The sequence below is a fragment of the Eptatretus burgeri genome, chromosome 9, assembly GCF_056783735.1.
Source record: "Eptatretus burgeri isolate ZD-2024b chromosome 9, Ebu_testis_v1, whole genome shotgun sequence".
Lineage (NCBI taxonomy): Eukaryota > Metazoa > Chordata > Myxini > Myxiniformes > Myxinidae > Eptatretus > Eptatretus burgeri.
The window spans coordinates 84,866,448-84,885,208 of NC_140969.1; the positions used below are offsets into that span (position 1 = coordinate 84,866,448).

Below are 18,761 nucleotides of genomic sequence, written 5' to 3' on the forward strand. Positions count from 1 at the left end.
AGTAGCGTTGCCATGTGAACAGCAGCCAAATAAAAGGAAAGGAAAGGTGTGTACCTGTGTTTTGTTTTAAAATATTCATTCTGTTGGGGAATCCATATACTAGGTGGTTCCACACTATACTTAAAAAAGGAATTCTATCGTTCTGCAATATTGTATTCCAATAGATATGAAATCGTAAGTTATGAACAGTTCAAAGGAAAGAACCAAGAGTGTATCTATGCAAATATGCCCATGCCTAGCCTCCACCGGCATATTGATTGACACTGTGCCTACTCCATGTTGGCACATCCTCCAACTCCCAGTGTGTGCCAGTAATGAGGTTGGATGAAGATACCGCCTCATGACATCCCGGTCAAACACATTTCAAATTGTCAAAATGACAAACACTTAAGTAGTTATATTGACTCGAGAATGCGTCATAAGTATACGTTTGCAGAAAACCTGTTCAAGATCATGTGTGCCTTAAAAAAAATTGTATGTATGTATTTAATTAAATAATTAATTGATCAACCTAAAGTGCATCCTTAGTGTTTACTGATACTGGAACTTCATTATAAATAGAGCCTGTGTAGTGATTTGTGTGTTGGTGGATTCTGTGTACATTCTGTAGTGGAAAGGTAAGAAACAGTAAGGTATTCATTCCTACATAATGAATAGAGGTGTGTGTATGTGTGTGTATGTGTGTGTTTTCTGTTGTGTGCGTAGTTTCTCCTTGTCCTCCATCTCTCCTTTCTTTCCATTTCTTTGTCGACGGAGGGCTGAATTTTGCAAATAGCTTTTGTAAGGTTCACCTGGCTGCACCTGGATTGGTTTGAGGGTAGAGGAGAAGCCTCGAAAACCTGAACCCTATCCAGGTTCCTCTTGATGACTCACTCAATCTTTGTCTATTTGAGTTCCTCCTGAAACTCCAATGCTGTAACCAGTCGCCTCATTTACCCTCCTTCTGTTGACATTTTCTTTTCACCCCTCTTCCCCACTTTGTTCTTTTACTTCTTCCATTAATGCTATACCCTTGTGCAATCCTGCCCTTGTAGGTTTAGGCAAGCAATAAGGTTAATGATAAGGACCTGTTTTCTGTAAATAGCTATTGATGTTCGTCTCCCCAGAGATCAATGTGATTGGAGAATATATTTATCGATTACTCCCTCCGACATTCACAGCAAGACCACCATACAGCACCTTGGTTTATCTCAGCGAATTTCAGCCTCATGTCCCCGGGTGCCAATTCGATCAGCAGAGCGTAGGGTCTCGATAAGTGACACTCCTTTAACTCGCATTTACAAAGGACGTCATTCCAGGTTCTGGTTGCTGATGCATATTATGATGTGAAAGTGCTGCAGATATTTTAACTGGTGGTCAATTAGTACAGCAAAACGTCTGCTGCTCAATCAGTATGAACCGGCTCATTCATCCAAACCATCTGCACCTCCGAGTAACTTGTCCAATTACCCTGCTGCCATTGCCCTAACTCAAACCTTTGTGCAAAAAAACTTAAAATTTTAAAAGAAAATAAATGCCCCCCCCCCCAGCATACAAACCTGTCATAAATCTGTTATATCTGAGGAAGTCAATGACTTCTTACAGAAGGATAACCAAGCAGCCGAACGATGCATCAATCCTACAAGTATTCAAAAAACGACAACCAAGGAAATAAAAGGAAACAGTGGTATTCCAAAAGCAAATCGTTCAAATTTTGATCATTTAACATCCTGAAATTGACGAAGCAGGCACATGCACATTGCCCTTAAAACCGCTGAAGCCAGGTAAGCAACCTCATGCTGGGCATTCAAGCAGCAAGGCCCAAAGGAAATTTTGGATGTCTTAGATGCAGTAATGTAAAATTTGTTTTATAGTGCATGCAATTATATTTCTCTCTTTTTTTTTTTGTTCATACCCAACCAATATCGTTTTCAAGAATTAATTAACTAATTCATCAACATGTCTTCATCGAAATGAAAATCCCATTCTCATTTCTGCCCAGCCGCAACACTTCAATTCTTTTAATAAGTGTTGCTCATCATTATACAACCATCTTCATATTACTCCTTGCAAAAATCACTAAAAAAATTGGAAACAAATGAAGTGTGTGATGCCGGCGGTATCAATGTGGTGTATCAGTGCGCTTTTCGATCGGGTGGATTTTTAAATGTTAGCAATTCGACAGCCGCAACTCACCAAGCAATCAGCAAACATTTGAAGCAACGCATTTGCATTTCATTCGAACATCAACTGAGACAATGGATAAAACGTCCAATCTTAAATCTTCTTCATCGGCCGGTAGGTTTTACACTGTGAACATTCAGAGTAAAACTCACCGGGATTGACTGTGTCGGCTATCGCGACGGAATGATAACGTTCCAAACAAGTCGTATATCCATGTTTCATTTCAACTCATCGTTGTCGTTGCACTTGATAGCTGTGAATGGATGTCAGTGAGTGGAACAAAACAGTGACAGACAAAGAAAAGATAGATATAAATTATCCTTCCTGGAGCATGTGAAAGCTGAAACCTAATACAGTCAGAGTTAACCAAGGTCAAAATTCCTGGGCCTCATAACGTTTGTCGGTAGTTTGGTAGTTTGACATGACCGAAGTTCTGAAGGTACTCGGGAAATGACTGCCATAGATTACTGGTGAGGCAGAATACGCACGCACACCGGGGTCAACAAAGGCGCTTTACAAGAATACCGATTGCACCGTCGGGTTATAACAATGTCACTCCGTTCAATTTCATTACTAACAATCAACAGATCTTGTTTCCCAGTAGGCAAGAATATCTATCTGCATCTTGTTAGGAAAATGCATCTTTTATGTCACACATGCCGCACTTGCCACCCACCCGCCACCCCCCCCCTCACCGAAACTATAATTCAAGTCATACAACCTTCTCCGTTTTAGCCTGTCGCCCAGGAAACAAGCTTTGGTTGCTGTGGCAACAGCAGCGGTTTCCGAGACGACGGATGCCATGGAATAAAAGGCAGAGACGATTTCACAAGAGCAATGATGGGTGACAAATCCCACAAATGCACTCAAGATTGATTACTCGGTGAGAGCCATCAACGTCGACTGCAACGCCGCCCTCGTTTCAATATGGCTGGACATCCGGCTTTTCATAGGTTCACTGTTCTGTGGAAATATAATCATGCTCTTTATTTCAAACTGGTACCGGAGGATGGAAAAACTGCGAATGACAATATTTGTTTTGTTCAATCCATGCCTATTTGCATTTCAATAAGTTATATTAAATCCAATTGCCACAAATGAAAAGTGAGTTTTATCAGCAGTATTCACGAGGACTTCCTGCAGACTTTCACACGTAAAGCTGCAAGGTCAGTACTTGGAATTATCAGTTTGGTGAAAGTTTCGTCACATGCTTTTGCATTTTGAGTGTAACTTGAAGAGTGATGCAAATGATTATTTTATGAATATACACTGATTTTCTCAGTCATGGTACACACAAGGTGAATTCTAAAGTTTTTCAGAGCAAGATACTGAATAATTCAAGAAATGACAACTTCCTTGAAAGATATTTCAATACAGGTTCAAGGCACTCATTACAATTGTCCTTCAAACCATCTTTGTTTGCATAAAATAGACTAGGCCATCCATCCATTGGGACCATACTCTGTGCAGAGCGTTGGTGCTGCTTAAGCAGTCTCCTTGGCTATTGGGTACAATCCTGGATGGGTCGCCACTCCGACACAAGATACCAGCAAGCTGGCACTCATTTTGCCGACCTCAGAAGGATGAGAGTCTAAATCAACCCCACTGGTATTAATTCAACAGCCAAATGGGACTTGAACCCAGGATCCTCGGATCCCAAGCCCACGACCCGAACCATTAAGCCAACATCAAGCATATGCCAGAAAATTGAGGCCATGAAATTTGCAACTAAGGGTTGGATGAAAAATTGATTGGGCTGTGGTGATCCCCTGTGCTTCCTTTGCCTGAATTCCAATTTGGTTTCAGAAACCCAATGGTGAAGCCACCTTTTATCACCAGTTCCCAGACGTGAGAGAGTCGCCCGGATGCTCATAACACGTCAGCCGTTGCTGTCAATTTGTGAATTCCAAGGTTTCAGGGGACCCATGATCACTTCTTCCAAAATGTTCATGGATGACAAAAAAATTTCAACATTATGGACATTTTGGCGACCTTAACACAGCCATCCTTCATGACTAATGCTACAACCTGGGGAACAAGTTGTTGGTCTGTTGCATCTGACAGTCATCCCAACCTCACGGGGTTATCTTCAAGGCACTCTCATCCACACTGAGGGTCAGCAACCCATTTAAATACTGTAAAATATGAGGGAAAACCTACACCATGTATGGCAACCATGCGATCGTGGATCTCTTTGGACTTGGCACCTTTGCATCAAAATTTGACAACATGTCAATTCTCAAATATAGATGGATCAAATATAGACACAACAGGAAGATGGAGCAAGCTTCTAGATTTTACTCCAAAAGTAAAGTATCAGTTTAACAAAACTAATAGCACATCCAAAGGATATACGGAAGCTTAAAACGAGCAACAAAAGTGCCCAATGTTCCATGGAACTAAGGAACACCTTTTTCTTATACATTTTGAATACTCCTCATATTAAGATGTTTGGTCAAGTTCAAGACAGTAGAGAAACTAGGTGTCATCGGACAAAAATAAATACAGATTGAAATGCATCACATTCCAGGACTGTGCTTTTCTTATAGATTGAGAGAAAACAAATCACAAAAAAAGCTCAGTTGTGCATTAGAGGGAATAAATTGACAAGTTTCAGATCATCACGATTTCTCTTTTCCTCTAAATCTTCCCTTCACAATTTGTTATCCTTGTCCATTTCTCCTGAGAGCATGATAACTAGCATCGTATAAGGTACTAACGACCGAGTCGGAGGCAAGCCTGGAGAGTGTGAGGTACTCTGCGGAAAGTTAGAGAGACACGGGTGGTGCGGGTTGGGCATTGGCCTAGCGAGCTGGTTTTGGAACCCAGGTTAGCTGGCTTCAGTTCAAAGTCATCTGCCTCCACAGCATGGATACCATGCAAATATGTGGAATAGAGGTTGTCATGGAGAACGAGGAAGCTGCGACGTTCCAATAACAAGGAGAAGGCAAATCGAGATGGATGGTGATTGTGTCGAGGCTCAGAAACAGACAAGTCAGATTCGATTTCCTTTCCCAATTCCATTTCAGGCTCACCGTTCACCTTCTCTGTTGGTTTGATATGCTCAACCCCCATTTTCCATCGTCCATCAACCTGTTGATGAACAAGAGCCAAAGGTCACAAAATAAATAATAACTGAACAACAGCGCACACAAACATGAGTGCACACTTAAACACGTGCACAAGCAGTTATCGTACAAGGGGACATGAAACATAGGTATGACAAGACATTGGGAAGGGATGTGGTTTAGGTTTGGGACATGACCTGCTGCACTGTTTATACGACGAGCGAGAACCCCAAATTTTATACTTCTGGAACACCACATTTGGAGTTCCAATGGTGAAGTCTGCAAAGCAAATAGAAACAAACTGAACGCTGCAAGACCAATACACGACTTTCGAACTAAAGTATGAGCGCTAAATGAGTCTTTTTGCGCAAGTGCTGTGTGCGTGTGCGTGTGCGTGTGCGTGTGCGTGTGCGTGTGTGTGTGTGTGCTCGTGCGCGCGCACACACATTGATTTGGTTTACCTTGCCAGGCACTTTTAACCCACAATTAGTAGTGGGCAATCTGTTATTTAAATAGCCCTTTAAACCTACTTTTCAGCATTTAGACGAAAGAGCGGAAATTTCAAAATGGTGATCCACAATTGTTCTGTTCCTGAATGCAAATCGGACCCACGGAAATGCAAGAAAATGCAATCACACGCCAAATAAATAAATAACAAATCCTCCAGTGTGCGACATTGCTGGGGCATCCTCGGTGCCCGGCAATGGTGCCGTGCAGCACATGGAGACGGAATTGGGAGGGAGCGGTCTACAATAATTGATCGATTAATTGATTAATTCAAATAAACAAATAATAATCGTAAAATAATTGATTTCTCAATCAACTGATGATTGAATGGTATACCTCAACCACCACCGTTTCATCTGAAACTGTAACCTTGTGAAAGTTAATTCATCGAACAATGAATAATTAATCGATTAACTGATTAGTAAATAAATCAAAAATACCCTTTATAGTCAAATCACTTGTTCAATGGCATGTCCAAATATTAGCTTCCAAGCTGAAAAGATGCCTGAGATATTGCCCAGATGAGAAATAAAATAAATAAGTAACTAGCATCCGTTGAAGACAAAGTCTTCGATATCCCCAGCCATAGTAAATGAGGACAAGTAGCAAAAGGCACCAGTTCAATTTATCCTTGATGTGTGTACCAAATTTCATAAAGAAATAGTTAATAGTTTTGCAACTATGCTCTGGAAACAAAGGTTAACCTCAATTATTTCTTAATACCCAACTTGTTTCCATGGAAAGTGACAGAAATTTTTTTGGGGGAAATCTCTAAATATCAAAAGGCACCAGTTCATCACTTGCTTGATATGTGTACCAAATTTCGTAAATATATCTTGAGGGGATTTGTAGTTAAGCTCCGGAAACGAAATGTGACGGACGGACGGACGTACGGAACCCATTTCAAAATCCCCCGCCAACTTCGTTGGTTGGCGGGGGATAATTAATAAATCGATAATAATTAAGTAATAAATCGATAATAATTAAGTAATAAATCGATAATAATTAAGTAATTAATCATGTAATTGATTAATCAAAAAACATAAAAATACAGCTTTTGCCAAAGCACATCTTCACTTTTGTCCCCAGATTTCAGCTTCCAAGCTCAAAGGATGGCTGAGATATCGCCCAAATAACCAAAGAAAACGATTTGTTTTCTTCCTTGAAAACAAGGAAGAAAACAGAGTAAAAACGGAGTACTCCCTTCCTTCAACACCCGGCGATGACGTCATGCATTGCCTGGATATAGAATTGGGAAGGAGCTGGGTACAACAGTATTTATACAATTAGATAAATTAACAAGGGTGAATGGAGGTACAAATCGGCTGAGGATATCAAACAGGGGTCATGGGATCACGAGGCAAGTATTCAGACATAAAAATAAAAATAAAATACACAAACGATCGATTTGACTTTTCAATCAAACTCGAGAAAGTCTTATTCTTCATCATCTCACATTCATTCTCATCAGAGTTGCAAAGCTTGTACGAGGCTTTTCTTGAGCCGATTGGTTTAGGAAGAGCAACGTGCTCAAAGTCAAGCTGAAAAGCAATTGGTGACTTAAAACTCCCACGTCAAGTGTCTCCCACTGGGAATCACTCTACCTGGCAAGCGAGGTTGGGTTTAAACCACAACATTTGATATATCACTACTATGTGGTGCACTGTTGGAGCCAAATGGAGCCAATTTGAGAAAAATTAGCCACACAGCTCCAAAGGTACTTTAACATTGATGAGGTTTGCATTTCTAGGGATGAAGAATGTCATTTGGTGTTGAACGGGCATCATCGTTAATGCAGTGCTGTCAATGTCCGGCATGTCTGTTGGTACAATGTCGATGTCATGAGGAAAACCAATTTATCTACCAATCGCTCTCCAAAAGTGGAGGCATCGCCAAATTATTCAGTCTTGCCAATGGGGTATGTTCAATACACACGTGATGTTTGCAGTTTTGGGATTACCACATGAGGCTTAAAGCTTCACCAATTTCTCTGTAATATAACAAATATTGATGTCTTGCAAGTCAGTGCACAATGAGTGAACAAACGAAATACCATTTCTTCATCTCAATTGAACCATCAAGTATCAATTAACGTCAATGTCCGATGGCTCCATGAACTTGATGCAAATTCCCAATTGCCAGTATAAAAGTTAACAGTTTTGTCAATTCTTCACAATCCTTCTGCGAGGAACTCCTCGTAGTCTCTACACAAAGGAAGTGCATGTGAAGGAAGATGCGTAAATGTCCATCAAGCTGTTTCGACCTTTTTATCATTTCATAAAATGCATTAATCTGTGATTAATACCCCAACAAAAGTGAAGTCGATATTGTCACTCTCAGATTTCCAACAAACCTAATGCCAAATGACTGCACAAATGGAAGTGAATAATCTTTACTATGAAAGGAGCAGTGATTTTGTGCGTGCGTGCGTCCGAGTTCCACCAATTGGTTGGACTGTTCACCTGACTCTACCCACAATTTCTATACTACGGCCGCTATGTTGGTGCTTACTGCTATGCAAAGTCAAAGACATCTTTGGAGATGTCATATTCAATCACCATGCCTTCTCTACAAGTTTACCCTTCAGTGCAAAACGACCAAAGCAACAAGTTAAAAGTATTGTTATGGCTATGGAAATTTGCAGAGCACCATATAGGTCCTTAGATCAGTTATGTCGATAAGTCTGTGTTCAGATAGATTTCCCCACCGATGTTTAACGGGCTATTATTCGTGTGCAGGGCTGTGATCTTTGAGTTAGCCGTTTTTCTTTTACTATCGTTATTTTGGACCAACCGCCATTACTACCACCACAAAGCGCCACCAACCACAACAACCACGATCATCACAATCACCTTCTCGTCAACCGCCAACATCCCCAGAGATAATGAACAGCCGCCTTCACAACAACCACCTTAACCACCACCGCCCAACCACACCACCCTCACAACCGCCACACCACCATCAAGACCACCACAAACACCAGCCATGCCACCATAACGCCAACCACACCACCACTGCATTTCCACCTCAGCACGGTTGCGAGAAGCCTGGCATTCATCGTAGGAGAATGGACGACGGCCTCACCCCTCCCCCCCCCAACGACAAACACGTGCGGAAAAGACGAAAGCTATGAAGACATAAAATAAATTCCCCGATTCGGCGAGGAAAACGCCCTGCTTCTGGAAGCTTCGCGCGCGTGCTGGAAGAGGGGGGGGGCGAAATGGAGGGGCGAGGCGCCATGGAGATAAAAGGGTGCGCTGAACGCAAGTCTCTCGGTCGGCTGCTGGAGGTTGTGAGGTGTGTGGAGGAGAGGAGAGAGTGTCATGTCGGAGTTGTGGGCAGTGTGTGGAGCCGTGGTAGGGAGCTGGAGAGAGAGAGGAGCGCAGCGGAGCCAAGGCGCGCGGCCTGCCATACCGTGCCTTACCGTGGGTCATTGGAGAGGGGACGTCGAGGGTCGCCCTAGCAAGTCACCCCGAGGGTGAAGGTAGCCAGCCCAGTCTCTCAGAGCCTTTGCGGTCTACACGGCTCCATGCTTATAAAGACCCCAAGAGGTCCAGTCTACCCCTCGTCTGTCCTGGGGTTTTTCCTTTGTTTCTTTTGCGTGAATGTTGTGGCGTCATGTCCGTGGCTGGTTTTCGGCGTTGATCCGGAAAGCCGCGACTGGATTGTCCGTTCGGTGGGCGCAGCGGCCGCTATTGGTTAGACCCGGTCGTTCGCACGCCGGCGGGCGGAGATCCACAACACTGGTAAACGCAGTCAATAGCGGTCGTTTGCTTGCCGGCGGGCGGAGATCCACAACACTGGTGCGTTTTCAACCACACCACAACCTTGTCCGTACTCTACCCGCGCTACAGGGTCCGATCGCCAAATCTTCGATTTACCTAATTAATCGCGCGGGTAGATTACTGAGAGATTGTACCTCAACGAGGCCCGCTTGGAAACGAGCCGCTTAAGCAGCTCGCGCCATTTTGGGATAACCGAGCAGGGTGTTATCGCGAGGCCCCGTTGGACCTGATTTTATTATCGGCTATTTAACAACCAACTATATTCCGAGTGCAATGTGGCAGTTCAATCAAGGGAAAGGACGCAACGAACGGGTGACATTTAAACAAGCACATTTATTTCACAACCAAACATGCACGTATACGGTCAAAGATGCGGTTATGCAGTCATGCATGCAAACAATGCACGTATTCAATCATGCAATGAATGGGGGTAGGGACAAGACACGAGCAAGACAAAGCTGTTAGTTCGACCTACGGACATGGCGCCACAACATTCACGCAAAAGAAACAAAGGAAAAACCCCAGGACAGACGAGGGGTAGACTGGACCTCTTGGGGTCTTTATAAACACAGAGCCGTGAAGACCGCAAAGGCTCCGAGAGACCGGGCTAGCTACCCTCACCCTCGTGGTGACTTGCTAGGGCGACCCTCGACGTCCCCTCTCCAAAGACCCATAGTAAGGCACGGTACGGCAGGCCGCGCGCCTTGGCTCCGCTGCGCTCCCCTCTCTCTCTCCAGCTCCCTACCGCGGCTCGACACACTGCCCACAACTCTGACACGACACTCTCTCCTCTCCTCCACACACCTCACAACCTCCAGCAGCCGACCGAGAGACTTGCGTTCAGCGCACCCTTTTATCTCCACGGCGCCTCACCCTCCCTTTCCCCCCCCTCTTCCAGCTTCCAGTTGTGTGAAGGCGGCTGTTCGTTATCTGTGGGGATGTTGGCGGTTGACGAGGTGGTTGTGGTGATCGTGGTTGTTGTGGTTGGTGGTGCTTTGTGGTGGTAGTAATTTCGGTTGGTCCAAAATTACGATAGAGAAAGAAAAACAGCAAACTCAAAGATCACAGCCCTGCACACGAATAATTTCCCGTTAAACATCGGTGGGGTAATAATCTATCTGAACACAGACTTATCGACATAACTGATCTAAGGACCTATATGGTGCTCTGCGAATTTCCACATCCGTAACAGTAATTTGAGCCGATAGGTGTCACAGGCCTTGTGAAGATAGGCCTCAGCGATCGAGTCAGCGGTCTGTTGTCTGTACACTGCTCAAATAACTATGTGGCATTCTCTCAGGCAGGGCTTTTAACATGGACGTCATACAGCTTCTTGATATTATTTCCGACTATTTTCTCTTAAAATTATGAGTTGGACATATGCATGACCATTATGGGTTTCTGTGATGTGATAGCATGATTGGGAATAGGAAAGTGTTAAATATTCCGCTGTTTCAATGTGGGGATGCCCATTTGCTTTTACGAATGGGAGGAGGGTGAGGGGGGAGAGTAAAAATGGGAAAGATTTTGAATGGGGAGTTGAGGCTTTATTGGGAGGGTGGGGAGGGGGATGGGGCTTGAAAGCTTGAAGTATGCAGGGGATTGATGCCTAAGTATTGGGAGGGACGGGGGAGGATTTGCAATTGAAAGGGGTGGGCAAAGTTAGGACAGAGTTTGGAAGGGGAGGTTGAGGCTTTGGTGGGGGGAGGAGAGAGGGGCAGGAATGAGTGGGAAGGGGGGAGGAGGAGGGGAGGAGGAGTTGTCAGATTTGCAGACATGCTAGTTTACCCGAGCAGTAAAAAATGAAATTGTGTGTGTGTGTGTGTGTGTGTGTGTGTGTGTGTGTGTGTGTGTGTGTGTGTGTGTGTGTGTGTGTCATTATAGGGTGGTGATACAATCATCCAACAGGTAATGTGCAAGTAAAACTAAAGTAAGCAAGTGTGTTTGTTAACATCCGCCATCGAAGATGGACGGAGGTTACTGTTTTCACCCCTGTCTGTTTGTTTGATTGTTTGTGAACAGTATTACGGAAAAACTCCTGGACGGATTTTGACGAAACTTGGTGGGGGGATTAGGTATGGTCCAAAGATCATGCCATTACATTTTGGACTTGGTCCAAAGTCCAATATGGCCGCTATGGTGGCCATTTTGAAAAAATATTTGAATTTTTGTTTTTGCATGTCTACATGTTTTTAGTGATTTCCAACCAAAAAAAAATTGTTAGAGAAAAAAGAAAACAAAATTTTGCAACTTTTTTCAAAAAAATTTCGATTTTATTTGAAAAATATTTGAATTTTTTTTGCATTTCTACATGTTTTCAGTGATTTCCAACCCCCCCCCCCCCAAAAAAAAAATTTGTTAGAGAAAAAAAAAACAAATTTTGCAACTTTTTTTTCAAAAAAATTGACTTTTTTTTGGGCATTTCTACATGCGCGTCGATCTAGTTCAGTTTATTCAATCGTGGTTCAGTCGAGTCTGATCCGTTTTGACCTCCAATGAATCGGATATCAGGTTCACTTAAGTGACCCAGCAGTATTGGCGGCAGAGGTTTTGCACTCTACCGAGTGCTCCCCCTCTAGTTTCTGTCTGTCTGTGGCCGATGCATTCAGTCATTACTTATACAATCTCAACCAAACTTACCAGGGGGAGTAAAGGTCATAAGACAAAGGCTGTGGCTGCTTGATCCACCCCCCTTCCCCCACCCCAAGTGTTCCGAAGGTAGGGCCGATACAATGTCTCCGTAAATGTGTACCGTGTATAACGACGCAATGGCAGAGGGTATTATGAGTGACACTTCAGAGATCATAATTGTATCACGGGTAAGAGGCCTTCGCCATATTTTCAGTCACTTAGCCTGTGTTACCTAAGACTGGACCGCAAAAAATCCCAAGGAATTCCCATGTTTAATTGCTTTTTCCACCTCAAAAACGCCATGTTAAGGTGTACAAAAAGCAGCTCAAGTGTAGTTGCATGTTATCATGGTGGTTTCCAAGGCCGCTTCCAATAACAAAAGTAACAACAATAAACAATAATGATAATAGCATAATAATATTCCACAAAGAATATATACAAAAATGGAACAAGTGTTTGTGATTATGTATGTATGTATGTATGTATGTATGTATGTATGTATGTATGTATGTCTGCTCTTCACTCATTGGTTAGACAGCTGACCTGACACTACCCACAATTGCAACCTGAAATATGTAACCTAACGTACCCATAGGACCCAAAACATTCCGAGAAACTAAAATACTCCAAGAACTCAAAAGACCCAAACAACCATGTGGACCCAAATGACCCCAAGGACCCCAACGACCCAAATACCCAAAAGACCAAAAAGACCCTGAAGACCCAAGACACTTAACGTTTTGAACTTTGAGCTCCTTGGACTTTCAGCTCCCCCCACCCTGAGCTCCCTGGAGAAAAATCCAATCGCTTGGACCTATGGAGTTTTGAATAGCAGCTGGTAAAATAGCTGCGAGAGTTCAAAGAGTTAAAAACACCAAAGATCCAAAAGACCGAAAAGACACAGAAGACCCCGAGGAACCAAAACACCCAAAAGACCCGAGGACCCCGAAGATGCAAACGAGCCAAAAGACTTGGAGGAAACAAAATAACCAGAGGACAGAAAAGTCCCAACAGGACTATCTGGGACCCATGGAAATTTTGTATAATATAAAATTACTTCAATTCCCAAACCCCCAACCCCCACGCCCATCCCCCCCAACACAATCCCAAGTCCTCAACCCCCACCCGACTCTGTTCTCTCTCTGCCGCCCCCCACCACACCCAAACTCTGTGCTTCTCTCCCCGTTCAAATCCTCAAACCTCCTCCCAACCTAATGAAGTCCTCAACTCACCCCCTCCCCTTAAAAGCCTCAACCCTCTCGATCCCAACTCTGTCCCCTCTCCTAACCCAACTCTGTCATCCCCTCCCCATTTCTTATTCAAGCCCTCAACTGCCCCAAAATCCCAAGTACTCAACTCCCCTCCCAACCATAAGACCTCAATCCCGACCCCTTCCCAACATCTCAATCTCCCTCTTCCAACTCCATGCACTCCCACTCCAACTCTCTGTCCTCCCCTCCCCATTTCTTCCTGTTACACAACAATCAGGGAACTTTGGTGCATAAAAAGCCAATTCAGCCCATCACGCCTGTGTTGTTCCTGTCCCCGTTTGTTAAGAACAATGTTAAAAGTAAATAAAGAAGTCACGTTAAATTCATAATCACTTCCCCCTTTATATATACTAGTACGGGCCCGTAGGTGCGAGCCCATAGGTGCATAAACGACGACTGGATTGGGGCATTTTTTCACCACCCCCCCCATCTCTCGCCCCCTCCTCTGTCCCCCTCTCTCGTTCCAGTACGCTCTATCGTGGGTGAGGCGTGCCAGTATGTGCAGCTTCGTTCCTTTGCTCTCGTAAACGACGACTGGATTGGGGCATTTTTTCAATTATATCCGAACAACCGTATCATAAATGGCCATAACTTGGGAAACATACTCGGGTCCCCAGCGTCAATTGTGACGTCATATCAAACGAAGAAGAATTGTGATGCCCCTCTCTCTCTCTCTCTCGCCCCCCCCTCGCTCCCCCCTAGTCTCGCCCCTCCTCTCTCCCCCTCCTCTCTCCCCCTCCTCTCTCGCCCCTCTCTCACCCCCTCCTCTCTCCCCCTCTCTTGTATTGTGACGCCCCCTCTCTCTCACCCCCACTCTCTCCCCCTCCTCTCTCCCTCCCCCTCTCGCCCCCACTCTCATCCCCCCCTCTCCCGTCCCCCTCTCTCGCAGATATTGGTCAACAGATAAATGGCCGTAACTTGGGAACCGCTCGTCCGATTAATATCAAACCTCAAAAAGGCACATCCGCGGGTCCCCAGCAATATTCCTGGCAAGTTTCAATCAGATCAGACCGTCAATCGTGCAAAAAAATAATAATAAGAGTAATAAATAAATAAATAAATAAACATTAATTGTGACGTCATTCGTGACGTCATATCACCGTGTCTTGTCATTGGTCGACAGGTAAATGGCCGTAACTTGGGAACCGCTTATCCGATTAATATCAAACCTTGAAAAGGCACATCCGCGGGTCCCCAGCAATATTCCTGGCAAGTTTCAATCAGATCGGACCGTCAATCGTGCAAATAAATAAATTAATAAACATTAATTGTGACGTCATTCGTGATGTCATAGCACCGTGTCTTGTCATTGGTTGACAGATAAATGGCCGTAACTTGGGAACCGTTCGTCCGATTGACATCAAACCTCGAAAAGGCACATCTGCGGGGCCCTGGTAATATTCCTGGCAAGTTTCAATCAGATCAGACTGGCGGTCGTCGAGAAACGGCGGTCGCAGACAAACACACACACACACACACACACACACACACACACACACACACACACACACACACACACACACACACACACACACACACAGACAAATAGACACACACAGACAAACAGACAAACAGACACACACACACACACACACACACACACACACAAACACAAACACACACACAGCTGGAATTATCGATATATATATATATTGTTGTGGTTACCAAATTCGCAAACCACCATTCAGGTCCCTTAGGTGAGGTATCTCGGTAAGTACATGTGTAGTTAGGCCCAAACCCGTTGTCTAGTGGGAATACATGTCATTTATGCGAGCTGCGACTCTTCAGGATAGCCGTTTTTCTTTTACTATCTTTATTTTGGACCAACCGCCATGATTACCACCACAACCACAACATCAAGCACCAACCACAACGCCGCTTCACCACAACCGCCACGACCTTCACGTCACACCTCGCAACGGTAGCATCACCACCGTTCTTGCCCCGCTGTGGGTACCGGTGTTGGACTCGTGCAGGGCGCGCGTCGAACAGCGTGTACAAAATCACGGATTTTGTGCTTCAAAAACGGATCAAAAACGACACACACCCACTTTTTGCCGTCCAATCGGTGAGCGAGGGGCGATTTGGCCCCGCCTCCAGGACGATCGATATATGCAAATTTGTGGATCAAAAAGCCTTCACGCCCACTTTTTCTCGGGCCAATGGGGAGCGAGGTGAAAGGTCAAAGGGAGGGGGTCAAAGGCGAAGCTACGGGGGGATAAAAGGACCGTGTTCGTCAGTCAAAAGGGGGGAGTCCAAAGAAGAGTCCAAAGAAGAGTCCAGAGTCGGAGAGTCCCGAGGCGGAGAGGCGGAGAGTCGGAGAGTCGGAAGCAGAGGGTCAAGACTTCGCGGGCGGTGGAGCTGCTCGTCGTGTGCGGAACGGAGGGGACGGAGCTGTGGAAAGGCGGCGACACCAGACGAGGGGGTGCTCGCGTCGTGCAGGAAGCTGCACCCGAGGGAGGCCGACAGCGCGACCTGGCCGAGGCGGAGACGCTCGTCGCACATAATAAAGATCCTCTATACCCCGAGCATCAGCAACCCCCTCCTGTTTCCCCCCGCGCTGAGATAGTGCGACCAAGGGGGCCCCTTTCCCACCCCCTGCCAGACACTGTCCGCGAGGCCCGCGGGGTTGGGGCGCCATCGCCGCTCCGCGTCTCATCACCAGACGGGTAGGCGCGACCCGGTCTCGGCCTCAGGCCCGCCTCATCCTTGAGGGTATTTCTTTTCCTTGGTTTTGGGTATGTGTTGTCGGCGCCGTCTGTGAAGTAGAATTGTATAAGTGTTGCCGTGTGCTCGGTAGTCGGTATTAGCTCTGCATTGTGTTTTCGCTTTTATATTTGCTTTTTGTGTAAATGGAATTGTGTTTTTTCTGTGTGCTTTTGGTGGAATTGAATATGTGTGCTTTCCGTTCGTCGCGAATAAATGTGCTTTATTATTGAACTGTTTCCCGCTTCGCTTCGTCTTTTCCTTCATTGAATCCTCATCTTGCTTCACGTAAAGGGTTGGTAGTGGGCTGAATACGCCCGATAATTCAGGCGTATTCAGCTGAATACGCTGAATACGCACTCTATTCTTTCCCATTCTTCCCTCCAGGCTTTCAAAACAGCTGTTCACCACCACCTCTTATCTTCCCCCATCCAAATCCTCGATCTTTTCTACCCCCGATAATCCACCCAAGCCCACTTCCTTCAATTCTCCTGCTTTCCTTCCTGAAAGTCCCTTTAATGTCCATCTTCCCCTCGCCATGTTCCCCGTCCCATCCCCATCCCTCTCCCTTCCACATTTCACCTGTGTCTGTTCCCCAATGTTTTGTCCCTTCCACTCCCGCCCCTCGTCTCATGCCTCATTGCTGTGAGTTGTGTGTTAGCTCTCATACGAGCCTCGACCAAGGTATACAAAAAAAAAAAAAAAAAAAAAAAAAAAAAATTAATCGAACCGTCGAGGTCGACGATAACACCGCTCGGTTATTCTGATAGTACGGAACGGGTCGCTTAAGTGGCCCGTGTCCGAAGTCGACCTGCGGCGAGGTGCGATCGCCCGGTCTACCCTCCGCGTGGGTACTTAGGTAGGTCGAATTTGGCGAGCAACCCTATCCCACGCGGGGGCTGATTGGCTCGATCGCGGTGAGACCGAAAGGTCCACCCGTGACTGGTTCCCGGCGTTAGTCCGAGAGGGTCACGACTGGATTGTCCGTCCGGTGGGCGACGTGCCGCGATTCAAGTTACGTGGCTGTCAGCACGCCGGCGGGCGCGAATCCGCAACAATATATTATATATATATATATATATATATATATATATATATATATATATATATATATATATATATATATATATATATATATATATATATATATATATATATATATATATATATATATATATATATATATATATATATATAGTGTTACGGTTGTGGAAATTCACAGAACACCATTCAGGTTTCCCAGAGATCAGTTATGTCGGCAAGTGTGTGTTCCAGGTTAGATTTCCCCACCAATGTCTAACGGGAATGATTCATGCACCGGGCTGTGAACCTTTAAGGTAGTGTTATTCTTTCCTATCTTGATTTTAACCAACATCTCCTCACCACCTTCACCACAACCGCCAACATCACCTCACCACCTTCGCCACAACCGCCATCTCCTCACCATCATCTCCACAAACAACGCCCTCTTTTCACCAACAACCATTTCAACCAACAAACAACGTCTCCTCACCTTCGTCTCCACAAACGCCGCCATTTTTTCACCAGCAACAACATTCCACAAACGAACAACATCTCCGCCGACAAACACGAAGACTCCCTCGTTGTAGTGAAAGCTGGCGATTCCTACCACGTCCGCGTTTGACGGCAAGATAGGATCAGAATGACAAAAGGGGCGGAGCCAGCCGTGGGGTGAGAGGTCGAAGGTGAAAGACTAAACGCCCCCCACCACCCGATAAAAGTGCGTGCTGAAACGCCGAGAGGGCAGTTGAGGTCGGGGTTGAATTGAGTCGGCAGTCTGGAGTCTGCAGTTCGGAGTTTGGAGCCTGGAGTCCAGTGAAGCCTGCAGTGCCATGCAGAGTTGTGGGTCGGTGGAGGCGGCAGCAAAGTGGCCAGCCGGAGAGAGGTCGCCAGCCAGCGACATAACGGTCCGAAGTGATCGGGCCCCGGGACGGTCCGAGCGACGCTGAGGAGTGAGCAGTCTCTTAAGAGAGCATCAACTCTAAAAGAGCAAGGCCCGCTCGCTCCTCTGACACGTCGTCGGCCAGGCCCGATCGACCAGGCCGCACGGCTAGGCCTGGACTAACCAAGTCACCGCTACACCAGCTGCTGTGTTGACGACGAGATACACCAAGGGTCGCCGAACCAGGGCCCAGCGAGTCACCACGAGGGTGGCAGGTAACCTGCACGGTCTCGCGGAGCTCCTTCGGTCTTCAAAGCTCCGAGGAATATTAAAGGCCTACGGGCCCAGTTCTCTTTTCTTTCTGGGTTTTTTCATGGAAGTCTGTGGCGCCTCGTCCGATAAGTAGAATTGTTGTTAAGTGCATGTACATAATAAATAGACAACGGCTGTAGGTCTTTTTGCTCGTGTCTTGTCCCTTACCCCCATTCATTGCCTTGCTTGCGTATGTGCATGTACAAACAAACGTCCACATTGTTTGAATATTCACCTGCTCGTCGCGTCCCTTCCTCCATTGAACTGCCATAATTGCGTTCGGAATAAACAGCTGTATATTAATAGCCGATAAGATAATTGGGTCCAACGGCGCTTGGCGATAATAAACCGCTTGGCAATCGCAGACGGAAAGAGCTGCTTAAAGCGGCTTGTTTCCGAGCAAGTCCCGTTGAGG

The 18,761-nt window shown here is 45.5% G+C and overlaps 2 protein-coding genes across 5 annotated transcripts in view; both read right to left on the reverse strand.

The window, feature by feature from the left end:
* LOC147020503 (protein cornichon homolog 3-like) overlaps nucleotides 1-5,238 on the reverse strand; it is a 99,966-nt gene extending 94,728 nt beyond the window's left edge. The window contains exon 1 of one of the 2 annotated variants that reach the window (XM_085895894.1): nucleotides 5,199-5,238. The gene's annotated coding sequence lies outside the window, so the exon portion shown is untranslated. Of the gene's footprint in view, nucleotides 1-2,315; nucleotides 2,392-5,198 lie in introns of those variants that run through there. The other variant, XM_085895895.1, reaches the window with a different exon arrangement.
* Nucleotides 2,367-18,761, reverse strand: part of ALKBH6 (alkB homolog 6, nucleotide demethylase) — a 116,183-nt gene continuing 99,788 nt past the window's right edge. Inside the window, exons 5-6 of one of the 3 annotated variants that reach the window (XM_085895888.1) lie at nucleotides 5,199-5,256; nucleotides 2,367-2,416 (exon numbers count right to left, since the gene is read on the reverse strand). In XM_085895888.1, coding sequence (XP_085752014.1) covers nucleotides 2,382-2,416; nucleotides 5,199-5,256 — 93 coding nt within the window. In that variant the 3' untranslated portion in view covers nucleotides 2,367-2,381. The other 2 variants (XM_085895889.1, XM_085895887.1) reach the window with 2 other exon arrangements.